General features: G+C 35.8%; 1 protein-coding gene across 18 annotated transcripts in view; it reads right to left on the reverse strand.

Moving 5' to 3' along the window:
• MPDZ (multiple PDZ domain crumbs cell polarity complex component) overlaps positions 1-12,695 on the reverse strand; it is a 182,703-nt gene that overhangs the window by 94,659 nt on the left and 75,349 nt on the right. For all 18 annotated transcript variants that reach the window (XM_037998405.2, XM_007969229.3, XM_037998410.2 and 15 more), the window contains one exon: positions 1,590-1,699. In XM_037998405.2, the coding sequence (XP_037854333.2) occupies positions 1,590-1,699 (110 nt within the window). The remainder of the gene's footprint in view (positions 1-1,589; positions 1,700-12,695) is intronic.

The following is a 12,695-nucleotide window of genomic DNA, read 5'->3' on the forward strand; positions in this document are numbered from 1 at the left end:
TCTCAAAACCTAGATGATGGGTTGATAGGTGCAGCAAACCACCATGGCATGTGTATACCTATGTAACAAACCTGCACATTCTGCATATGTATCTTAGAACTTAAAGTAAAATTAAAAAAAAAAGAAAAAGTTCAGTCTGAGCTCTGACGCCTATGACAAAAAGGCTAAAGGGTCTCCCTCATTATTCAATTACCACCCAAAGAAATGCAGTCTCAGTTATGCACACCTGCCACATTAACCCTATCCCTCCATGAAAATAATTTCTGAAGTTTCATGTTAAATTAACCACTGTTAAGACGGACCTTAATGTATTTTTCCTTAAGTCAATTCAAAATGGTAGTAACAGCTATACTTACTCAATCCATATTTGACTGTTAATCATTTTGAATGTTTAAAAAAAAAGATTATAGCAAGGTGCAGTGATGCATGCCTGTAATCCCAGCAATTTGGGAGGCTGAGGCGGGCAGACTGCTGGAGTCCAAAAGTTCAAGACCAGCCTGGGCAACATGGCGAAACCCGGTCTCTACAAAAAATACAAAAATCAGTTGCGTGTGGTGCTGCATGCCTGTAGTCCAAGCTACTTGGAAGGCTGAGGCACGAGAAGTTTGAGCCCTGGTGGTCAAGGCTGCAGTGAGCCATGACTGCACCACTGCACTCCAGCCTGGGTGACAGAGCGAGACCTTGTCTCAAAAAATTAGAAAAAAAACCCAGATGATTATGGTCATGAGGATTAAATCAAACACTAAGAACACTGCTGCTTGGCACAAAGTACTCTATAAAAACCAGATGATTATGGTCATGAGGATTAAATCAAACACTAAGAACACTGCTGCTTGGCACAAAGTACTCTATAAATGCTAGTCATTAATATATGTCATCTGTTGTATCTTCTCCCTTCTAGTCCAGAGGCATACAAATTTACAAGAAATATGAAAAATTCTACCTAACATAGTATTTTATTCTTTCTTTTGAAATCCGTGAAATTTGCTGGTATATATCTTAAGATTGATAATTTATATGAATTTTGTTAGACCTCCTTTTGAAATGGTAGATCACAATGGCTATGCTGGATATACAGGCTATTAATAAACATAAAACATTCACCACAGCATAAGAGGTATGAAAAAAAGTATGCAGAATTAACCTCTTCAGGAAGGTAAATACATAGGAGGGGAAAAGAAAGAGTAGAAAATAGTCCTTTTACAATTTCGTTCATAAGTCATGACACATTTTGTTTTATTTTTAAATAAACTCATTCTATTTTCATTCTTTCTATAAATCATAGGTTTAAAAATCAGAAAAACCCTTCCTTGTGTCTATATTATTCATACTATTACTGGAAATATTAAAATACCGATAAAATACAAGTTTCAAAACTTCTATCCCATTTATTTCAGTTCCTTTGTTACTATATACCTTTCTCCAACCTAAATTTTTTTTATTACCTGAATCACCACATTAGGTTGTCTAAAAAAGTCCTGTACATTTGGTTCTTCTCTGGAACTCTAATGATTGCCTCTATTATTCCCTCAAACTGCCTGCTGAAATACAGTTACAAGTTGTAAATTACAGAAGGTAAGCTAACCCACCACTATTTCATAGTTAATCCCCATAATCCTTTGCCACTTTGTCAGCAGGACAGCTTCTTGTTTTCGTGCATCTTCTATTTCTTCTATCTCAGCTGACAGTAATGGATACCCTGAAATAGTCAAGGCAATTAAGTTAGTAGCAAACTACAAAAATCTCCATATCTTAACATCCTGTACCAAGGATTCTGTGATCAGATCCCATTGTATCAAATCAAATTCTTCGCCCAATATATGGGCTATTCTCATCTCCATAATTATTTTAATACTTCAATTAAGAACCCTATCATTTGTATGTTTGACACTACTCACTTCTAACAGATTTATTTTAAATCTTAACTATATTTCTATTAAAGTGTCCATGTATTATCTAATTTTTATTTAAAAGAATAAGGACTCTTGAGTAGTTCCAGAGTTCACTTTGTAGTCCTCTGCTAATGCTACAGTAAAAAGTGATGTCATCTTCAATGTTGTCTGTTTTATTTTCATTTAGTTCATCAGGGGGAAAAAGGACTAAGTTATTACTTCACAAATTCAAACAAATGAAATCAACAAACAATATATATAACTCCATGTACAATGAGAAAATATAAAGAAATAATAAAAAACTAAAGCTATACATTAAAAGCCTATAATTGATATCTCAATAATTGACAAAAAGAGAAATTTTTAAAAGGAAAGAAAAACACTAAACAAATTATATAAACAATACTGAATTTAAAATGTTTACTTAAAACAAGAAACTGGTTGAGAAATTTAGTCAATAGTCAAAGGTTTCCATATTTCATGACAGTTCCTACTCATAAGAGTTGTCTTTTTAAAATCTCTATCAGGCACTATTCTCTAAATTAAATTTCAATATCCTTTTTAGCTTTCAAATTTCAAAGTTAAAGAGTGTTAAAAAATTCAGATTTCTTATTAGTTGTCTCCTCTTTTAGTGGGAATATCCAGGAGCTTTCATTTCAGGCATATTTTGTAGATCTGTTATGCTTTAAGCTAATAAGATGATTCTGTTTTCTCCTTAAAAGACTAAACAATAAACTATAATTTCTTTTTTGGTTTGAAGACTAGCCTCTCCAAATAAGTGTTATTTTCTCAAAATTAAATTCAGTCCAGAGGTTAACAGATATAAAAGTACAGCTAGATATAAATATGTTCCAGTGTTTTTGTTTGTTTATTTGTTTGTTTTTAAATTAGATGAGGGATCTTGCTATGTTGCTCAGGCTGGTCTCAAACTCCTGGTCTCAGTAACACTCCTGAGTAGCTGGGATTACACCAATAAGCCACCATGCTGAGCAATTCTAACATTATCGGGTGACTACAATTAACAAGTTATTGTATATTCTCTTTTTAAAATATTTTAATGATACATAATCATATATATTTATAGGGCATATATGATATTTTGATACATGCATACAATGTGTAATGATCAAATAAGGATAATTAGGATATCCATTTCCTCAAACATTTACTATACATTTTTTTGTGTTGGGAGCATTCCAAATCTTCTTCCTATTTTGATATATACAATAAGTTATTAATTATTGCCACCCTACTGTACTGCTGAACACTAGAACTTATTCATTCTCTTTAACTGTATTTTTGTACCCAGTAACCAGTATCTCTTCATCCCACCCCTTCCCAAACTCTTCCAAGCCTCTGGTCATTCTACTCTCTATGTCCAGAAATCAAGTTTTTAAGACCCCACTTGTAAGTGAGACAATGCAGTATGTGTCTTTCTGTGCTTGGTTTATTTCACTTAACACAATGTCCTCCAGTTTCATCCCTGTTGTTACAAAAGACAAAATTTCATTCTTTTTGCGGCTGAATGATATCCCATTGTGTATATATACCACACTTTCTTCATCCATTGTCCTGTTGATGGGCACTTTGGTTGCTTCTGTGTCTTAGCCATAGTGAACAGAACGGCAATAAACATAGGGGTACAGATATTTCTTTGCTATACTGATTTCCTTTCTTTGGATATATACCCAGAGTAGGATTGCTGGATCATACGGTAAACTTCGTTTTTTGAGGAACCTCCATATTGCTCTCCCCAGTGGCTGCACTAATTTACATTACCACCAACAGCATATGAGGGTTTCCCTTTCTCCGCATCCTTGTCAGCATTCATTATTGCTTGTCTTTTGGATAAAAGCCATTTTAACTAGGGTGAGACGATATCTCATTGTAGTTTTGACTTGCATTTCTCTGATGATCAGTGATGAACATTTTTTCATATACCTATTGATCATTTGTATGTCTTCCTTTGAGGAATGTCTATTCAGATCTTTTGTGAATTTTTAATCAGATTATTTGTTTTTCTATTGAGTTTTTTGAGCTCTTTATATATTCTGGTTATTAATCAGATGGGTAGCTTGAAAATATTTCTCCCATTCTTTGGGTTGTCTGTTCACATTGTTGATTGTTACCTTTGCTGTGCAGAAAAGCTTTTTAGCTTGATGTGATCCCATTTGTCCATTTTGGCTTTGGTTGCCTGTGCTTTTAAGGTATTACATAAAAAATCTTTGCCCGACCAATCCAATGTCCTGAAGCATTTTCCTAACGTTTCCTTCAGGTCTTATATTTACATATTTAATCCGTGTGTGTGTGCGTGTGTGTGTGTGTGTGTGTGTGTGTGTTTTGGGACAGGCCTCTGTAATATACTTCGAAGTCTGTTGGTGTGATGCCTCCAGCTTTGTTCTTTTTGCTCAAGACTGCTTTGCCTATTTGGAGTCATTTGTGGGTACATGTGAATTTTAGGGTTGCTCTCTACTTCTGTAAAGAATGTCATTGGTATATTCATAGGTGTGGCATTGAACATATAGATTTCTTTTGGTAGTATGGATATTTTAACAATATTAATTCTTCTAGTCCATGATCATTGAATATCTTTAAATATTTTTGTGTCCTTTTCAATTTCTCTCATCAGTGTTTTGTCGGTTTCACTGCAGAAATCTTTTACTTCTTTGTTCACATTTATTCCTAGGTATTTTATTTTTCTTTTTTTTTTTTTTTTTTTTATTTTATTTTTTTTATTTTTTTTATTTTTTTTTATTTATTTTTTTATTTTTTTAATTTTTTTTATTTTTTTTAAATTTATTTATTATTATTAAACTTCAAGTTGTAGGGTACATGTGCACAACGTGCAGGTTTGCTACATATGTATACTTGTGCCATGTTGGTGTGCTGCACCCATCAACTCATCATTTACATCAGGTATAACTCCCAATGCAATCCCTCCCCCCTCCCCCCTCCCCATGATAGACCCCAGTGTGTGATGTTCCCCTTCCCAAGTCCAAGTGATCTCATTGTTCAGTTCCCACCTACGAGTGAGAACATGCGGTGTTTGGTTTTCTGTTCTTGTGATAGTTTGCTAAGAATGATGGTTTCCAGCTGCATCCATGTCCCTACAAAGGACACAAACTCATCCTTTTTTATGGCTGCATAGTATTCCATGGTGTATATGTGCCACATTTTCTTAATCCAATCTGTCACTGATGGACATTTGGGTTGATTCCAAGTCTTTGCTATTGTGAATAGTGCTGCAATAAACATACGTGTGCATGTGTCCTTATAGCAGCATAATTTATAATCCTTTGGGTATATACCCAGTAATGGGATGGCTGGGTCATATGGTACATCTAGTTCTAGATCCTTGAGGAATCGCCATACTGTTTTCCATAATGGTTGAACTAGTTTACAATCCCACCAACAGTGTAAAAGTGTTCCTATTTCTCCACATCCTCTCCAGCACCTGTTGTTTCCTGACTTTTTAATGATCGCCATTCTAACTGGTGTGAGATGGTATCTCATTGTGGTTTTGATTTGCATTTCTCTGATGGCCAGTGATGATGAGCATTTTTTCATGTGTCTGTTGGCTGTATGAATGTCTTCTTTTGAGAAATGTCTGTTCATATCCTTTGCCCACTTTTGGATGGGGTTGTTTGTTTTTTTCTTGTAAATTTGTTTGAGTTCTTTGTAGGTTCTGGATATTAGCCCTTTGTCAGATGAGTAGATTGCAAAAATTTTCTCCCATTCTGTAGGTTGCCTGCTCACTCTGATGGTAGTTTCTTTTGCTGTGCAGAAGCTCTTTAGTTTGATGAGATCCCATTTGTCAATTTTGGCTTTTGCTGCCGTTGCTTTTGGTGTTTTAGACATGAAGTCTTTGCCCATGCCTATGTCCTGAATCGTACTACCTAGGTTTTCCTCTAGGATTTTTATGGTATTAGGTCTAACATTTAAGTCTCTAATCCATCTTGAATTAATTTTCGTATAAGGAGTAAGGAAAGGATCCAGTTTCAGCTTTCTACTTATGGCTAGCCAGTTTTCCCAGCACCATTTATTAAATAGGGAATCCTTTCCCCATTTCTTGTTTCTCTCAGGTTTGTCAAAGATCAGATGGCTGTAGATGTGTGGTATTATTTCTGAGGACTCTGTTCTGTTCCATTGGTCTATATCTCTGTTTTGGTACCAGTACCATGCTGTTTTGGTTACTGTAGCCTTGTAGTATAGTTTGAAGTCAGGTAGCGTGATGCCTCCAGCTTTGTTCTTTTGACTTAGGATTGTCTTGGAGATGCGGGCTCTTTTTTGGTTCCATATGAACTTTAAAGCAGTTTTTTCCAATTCTGTGAAGAAGCTCATTGGTAGCTTGATGGGGATGGCATTGAATCTATAAATTACCTTGGGCAGTATGGCCATTTTCACGATATTGATTCTTGCTATCCATGAGCATGGTATGTTCTTCCATTTGTTTGTGTCCTCTTTGATTTCACTGAGCAGTGGTTTGTAGTTCTCCTTGAAGAGGTCCTTTACATCCCTTGTAAGTTGGATTCCTAGGTATTTTATTCTCTTTGAAGCAATTGTGAATGGAAGTTCATTCCTGATTTGGCTCTCTGTTTGACTGTCACTGGTGTATAAGAATGCTTGTGATTTTTGCACATTAATTTTGTATCCTGAGACTTTGCTGAAGTTGCTGATCAGCTTAAGGAGATTTTGGGCTGAGACAATGGGGTTTTCTAAATATACAATCATGTCGTCTGCAAACAGGGACAATTTGACTTCTTCTTTTCCTAACTGAATCCCCTTGATTTCTTTCTCTTGCCTGATTGCCCTAGCCAGAACTTCCAACACTATGTTGAATAGGAGTGGTGAGAGAGGGCATCCCTGTCTTGTGCCAGTTTTCAAAGGGAATTTTTCCAGTTTTTGCCCATTCAGTATGATATTGGCTGTGGGTTTGTCATAAATAGCTCTTATTATTTTGAGGTACGTTCCATCAATACCGAATTTATTGAGCGTTTTTAGCATGAAGGGCTGTTGAATTTTGTCAAAAGCCTTACATCTATAGAACTCTCCACCCCAAATCAACAGAATATACATTCTTCTCAGCACCACATCGTACTTACTCCAAAATTGACCACGTAATTGGAAGTAAAGCACTCCTCAGCAAATGTACAAGAACAGAAATTATAACAAACTGTCTCTCAGACCACAGTGCAATCAAATTAGAACTCAGGACTAAGAAACTCAATCAAAACCGCTCAACTACATGGAAACTGAACAACCTGCTCCTGAATGACTACTGGGTACATAACGAAATGAAGGCAGAAATAAAGATGTTCTTTGAAACCAATGAGAACAAAGATACAACATACCAGAATCTCTGGGACACATTTAAAGCAGTGTGTAGAGGGAAATTTATAGCACTAAATGCCCACAAGAGAAAGCAGGAAAGATCTAAAATTGACACTCTAACATCGCAATTAAAAGAACTAGAGAAGCAAGAGCAAACACATTCGAAAGCTAGCAGAAGGCAAGAAATAACTAAGATGAGAGCAGAACTGAAGGAGATAGAGACACAAAAAACCCTCCAAAAAATCAATGAATCCAGGAGTTGGTTTTTTGAAAAGATCAACAAAATTGACAGACCACTAGCAAGACTAATAAAGAAGAAAAGAGAGAAGAATCAAATCGACGCAATTAAAAATGATAAAGGGGATATCACCACCGACCCCACAGAAATACAAACTACCATCAGAGAATACTATAAACACCTCTACGCAAATAAACTGGAAAATCTAGAAGAAATGGATAATTTCCTGGACACTTACACTCTTCCAAGACTAAACCAGGAAGAAGTTGAATCCCTGAATAGACCAATAGTAGGCTCTGAAATTGAGGCAATAATTAATAGCCTACCAACCAAAAAAAGTCCAGGACCAGATGGATTCACAGCTGAATTCTACCAGAGGTACAAGGAGGAGCTGGTACCATTCCTTCTGAAACTATTCCAATCAATAGAAAAAGAGGGAATCCTCCCTAACTCATTTTATGAGGCCAACATCATCCTGATACCAAAGCCTGGCAGAGACACAACAAAAAAAGAGAATTTTAGACCAATATCCCTGATGAACATCGATGCAAAAATCCTCAATAAAATACTGGCAAACCGGATTCAGCAGCACATCAAAAAGCTTATCCACCATGATCAAGTGGGCTTCATCCCTGGGATGCAAGGCTGGTTCAACATTCGCAAATCAATAAACATAATCCAGCATATAAACAGAACCAAAGACAAGAACCACATCATTATCTCAATAGATGCAGAAAAGGTATTTTATTTTTCTTGCAGCTGTTGTAAATGGGATCACTTTCTAGATTTCTTTTTCAGATTATTTGCTACGGTGTATGCTACTTATTTTTTATGTTGAGTATGTATCCCGCAACTTTACTAAATTCATATATCAGTTCTAACCATTTTTGGTGAATTCTTTAGGTTTCTAAATATAGGATCATTTTATCTGCAAATAAGGACAATTTGGCTTATCTCTTTCCAATCTGGATGCCCGTTATTTCTTTGTCTTGCTTAATTGCTCTGGCAAGGACTTGCAGTACTTATTTTGAAGAAAAGGTGGTAAAAGTGAGCATCCTTGTCTTATTCCAGATCTTAGAGAAAAGGCTTTTGACTTTTCTGTTCAGTATATTAGCTGTGGATCTGCATATATGGCCTTGATTATTTTGGGCATGTTCTTTTAATTGCCAGTTTGTTGAAAGATTTTATCATGAAGGAATGTTGAATTTTATTGAATGCTTCTTCAGCATCTATTGAAATGATCATATGATTTTTGTTCTCTGTTCTGTCAACGTGATGTATCTCATTTACTGATTTGCATATGTTGAAACATCCTTGCATCCTTGGGATGAACGATACTTTATGATTAATGATCTTTTTAACGTGTTGTTGAATCTGGTTTGCTAGTATTTTGTTGAGGATTTTTGCAACTATGTTCATGAAGGATTTGTAGTTTTATTTTCGTTGTGTGTCCTTGTCTAGTTTTAGAATCAGGGCAAGGTTGGCCCCATATAATGAGTTTGTGAGTATTCCCTCCTCTTCAATTTTTTGGAATAGTTTAGTAGAACTGGATTAGTTCTTTAAATGTTTGGTAGAATTCATCAGTGAAGTGTCAAGTCCTGGGATTTTCTTTAATGAGAGACTTTTTATTACCAACTCAATCTTGTTACTGGTCTGTTCAGGTTTTCTATTTCTTCATGGTTTAATCTTACAATCTTGGTAGATTGTAAGTGTCCAGGAATTTATCCCTCTCTTCTAGGTTTTCTGATTTACTGGTGTGCAGTTGTCCATAATAGTCTCTAACAATCCTATGTATTTCAATAGTATCAATGATAATGCCTCCTATTTGTCTCTGATTTTATTTATTTTAGGTCATCTTTTTGGCTTAGTTACTATGGCAAAAGACTTGATGACTTCATTTACCTTTACAAAACCAACTTTCCGTTTTCTTAATCTTTTGTATTTTTGTCTCAATTTCATTTATTTCTGCTACAATTATTCTTCTTTCCTTCTGCTCCATCAGGTTTGGTTTGTTCTTGCTTCTCTCAGGTTCATAATTAGTTTGTTTATTTGAAGTCTTTCCTCTTTTCTGATGTAGGTATTTGTTGTTATAAACTTCCCCCTCAGAACTGCTTTTGCTGTAGGCCATAGGTTTGGTATGCCGTGTTCCCATTTTCACTTGTCTCAAGAAATTTTTAAGTTTCCTTTTGAATTTATTGATGTATTTACTGTTCAGAAGCATAGTATTAAATTTCAATGAATTTGTAGAGTTTTCAATGTTTTTTTCTGCTATTGATATCTAGTTTTATTCCATTATGGTCAGAAAAGATACTTAATATGATTTTGGCAATTTAAGATTTATAAAGACTTGTTTTGTGTCATAATATATGGTCTAGCCTGGAGTATGTTTCATATGTTGTTGAGAAAAATGTGTATTCTGCAACTGTTGGATGGAATATTCTGTAAATGTCTATTGGGTCAATGTGGTCTACAATGAAGTCTAACTGATGTTTTACTGTTGATTTTCTGTCTGGATAATCTGTCTACTGCTGAAGTAGGGTGCAGAAGTCCCCTGCAATTATTATATTGCAGTAAATCTCTCCCTTCAGGTTTATTAATTTTTAAATATATTTGGGTGCTCTGATGTTGGGTGTATATATATTTACAATTGTTATATCTGCTTGCTATATTGAACTACTGATGTTTTTCTCATTATATAATAACCTTGTCTTTTTATTTTCTTACTGTGCTTCACTTAGTCTATTTTATCTGACGTAAGTATAGCTACTTCTGCTCTTCATTTTTGTTTCCATTTGCATGAAATATCTTTTTCCATTACTTCACTAGAAAGCAATGTAGCAATATTGGGGCTCCTTTGAATGTGGTGTTTCTCTTCTCTTGATGCTTTCAGTTTTCTTTTGTATTTTGCTAGTCTGATTATGATGTGCCTTGGGGATTTCCTCTTTGTATTGAATATATTTGGTTACCCCTAAGCCTGTAGCTGGATGGTGTTGTCTTTCTCCAGATTTGAGAAATTTTCAGTTACTATTTCCTTAAATGTGCTTTGTAGGCCTTTTTCTCTCTGGTCTCCTTCAGGAATTCCTATTACACAGAGGTTAGTTCACTTGATGGTATCCCACAATTCTCATAGGTCTCCTTCACTCTTTTAAATTATTTTGTCTTTCTGTTCCTCTGATAGGGTTATTTCATATGGTCTCTCTCCAAGCTCACTAAGTTTCTCTGTTTGATCAAATTTGCTTCAATCAAAACTTTCTAATGAGATTTTGGCTTACTGTGTTATTTATTTCTAAGGTTTGTATCTTTTATTTATAAAAGATAAAAATAAAAGATACAAAGATAAAAATAAGATACAGTGAAATAAAAGATACAAAGATAAAAATAGAAGATACGAAGAAATAATTCTTTATCAAATTTCTCATTGTGATCCTGGATTTTTAAAATTTCATTTTGTTTTCTATCCATATTTTCCTGTGAGTCCCTGAACCTCTTTAGCAGGATTATTCTGAATTTTCTGTACAACATTTCACAGATCTTCAATTCTTCTGGGTCCACTGCTGGAGCTCTGTTAGTTTCTTTTGGTGGTATTCTACTTCTCCATGTTTTCACAATCCTTGTATTTTTACACTGATGATGGTTCATTTGAGGAGCTGGCTACCTCTTCCAGTTTTTGCAAGTGCTCTTTGGTGGTGTCAGAGCTTTACTACTTGGTATCAGAACTTAAATGCTGGGCTGTTGTTTTTTCCCATTCTGGGGAGGATTTATATGAGTACTGGAACTAAAACACTTCCCTGGAACTAACTCCTTGACTGCTATTATTTCCTGTCTAGGGAAGGCTTACAGCGAGCACCGAAAGTTAAACATTGCCCTAGAATTGTATTGTTTCCCTGCTATGGGTCCCCGGTCTGGGGAAGATTTAAGCTGGCACCAAAACTTAATCCCAACCTTCCAGTTGTTTCTAGGCCAGGAGACGGCTCCATGAGAGCACCAGGATTTTGTGGAAAATCCAACTAAAGACAGGATCTTCCCACAGATTGTACCCCAGCAGCAACACGGAACCAGCCAGTCTCTTCAACATGGCGTACTCACTTATCAGAGTGCAGAATACCTGCCAAAATGCATGCCAGTCACTGTGATCAGTGCCTCTGTCTTTGTTCCCAACTCACCCCAAGTGCTTTAGCCCTCCCAGAACTCCCAGTGGTTCACAGGCAAGGGACCTAGATGGATTTCCAGTGAAAGATTACCAGACTAGTGGAGAGACTGAATGTCTAACTCCAATTTCCTCCTCTCATCTTGGGAACTCTGGGTCTAAAGCAATTCTCTTTGAGCGGCATTATGCCAGTTTGAGGAAGGGGGCAGCTCAGCCTAAAATTACCATTTATCTTATCAGTCATGGTTTCTCTCAATTCCGTAGGCCTAGGAAGTTTCTCTGCTTCTCCCTCTAGTTCTGGTGAACTCAGGGTGGTATTTTTGTCTTTGATAGTTTCTAGTTGTATGTATGTAGGAAGAAGGATGTGGGAGGAATCTTCTAATCTGTCATCTTGTTGATATCACTCTTCAATTTACTGTATATTTTCAAATAGCCAGAGGAGCAGGATGTTGCGTTGAGTGTTCCCAACACAAAGAAAAAATAAATCTATGAGGTGATAGATATGCTAATTACTCTGATTTGATCATTATATACTGTATACATGTATGGAAATATCAGACTGTACCCCAAACATATGTACAATTATTATAGGTCAACTAAAAATAATAAAAGCAAATAAATTCAGTACAGAGGGAAAAAACTATGCAAGGATGAACGCAGATTACAGGGAAGCTTTGAACTGATTCTGCAAGAGAAATAGGAGAGTGTTCAGAGTCCTATCTCTTTCCATACTTTCTTTCTAAGTCTGCTGTGTTTACACAGCTAGGCAGTGATTTAAGCAGGTGAGATTATGAATGGAGAAAGTAGGGAATCATGCTGCTGATAAAAATAGTCTGCAATTCATATTCAACCAACCTTCAGCAGAACAACTCTACATTCTTACCCTCTCACAATTGCCCCAAGACTGGATTTCAGGCATATATTTAAAAATCATAAAATCATAAAGTCTAAACCTCTGATCTGGCTGGAAAGTCAAATGACTTGTCCAGCCTTGCATGATGTGTAAAATATCTGTGGAAGAGGCAATAATATCTTATCCCTTTTCTGAGGACTGGTACTAGGGCAAATGCATTAAAATCACTTAGAA

Source organism: Chlorocebus sabaeus, chromosome 12 (genome assembly GCF_047675955.1).
Source record: "Chlorocebus sabaeus isolate Y175 chromosome 12, mChlSab1.0.hap1, whole genome shotgun sequence".
NCBI classification, from domain to species: Eukaryota; Metazoa; Chordata; class Mammalia; order Primates; family Cercopithecidae; genus Chlorocebus; species Chlorocebus sabaeus.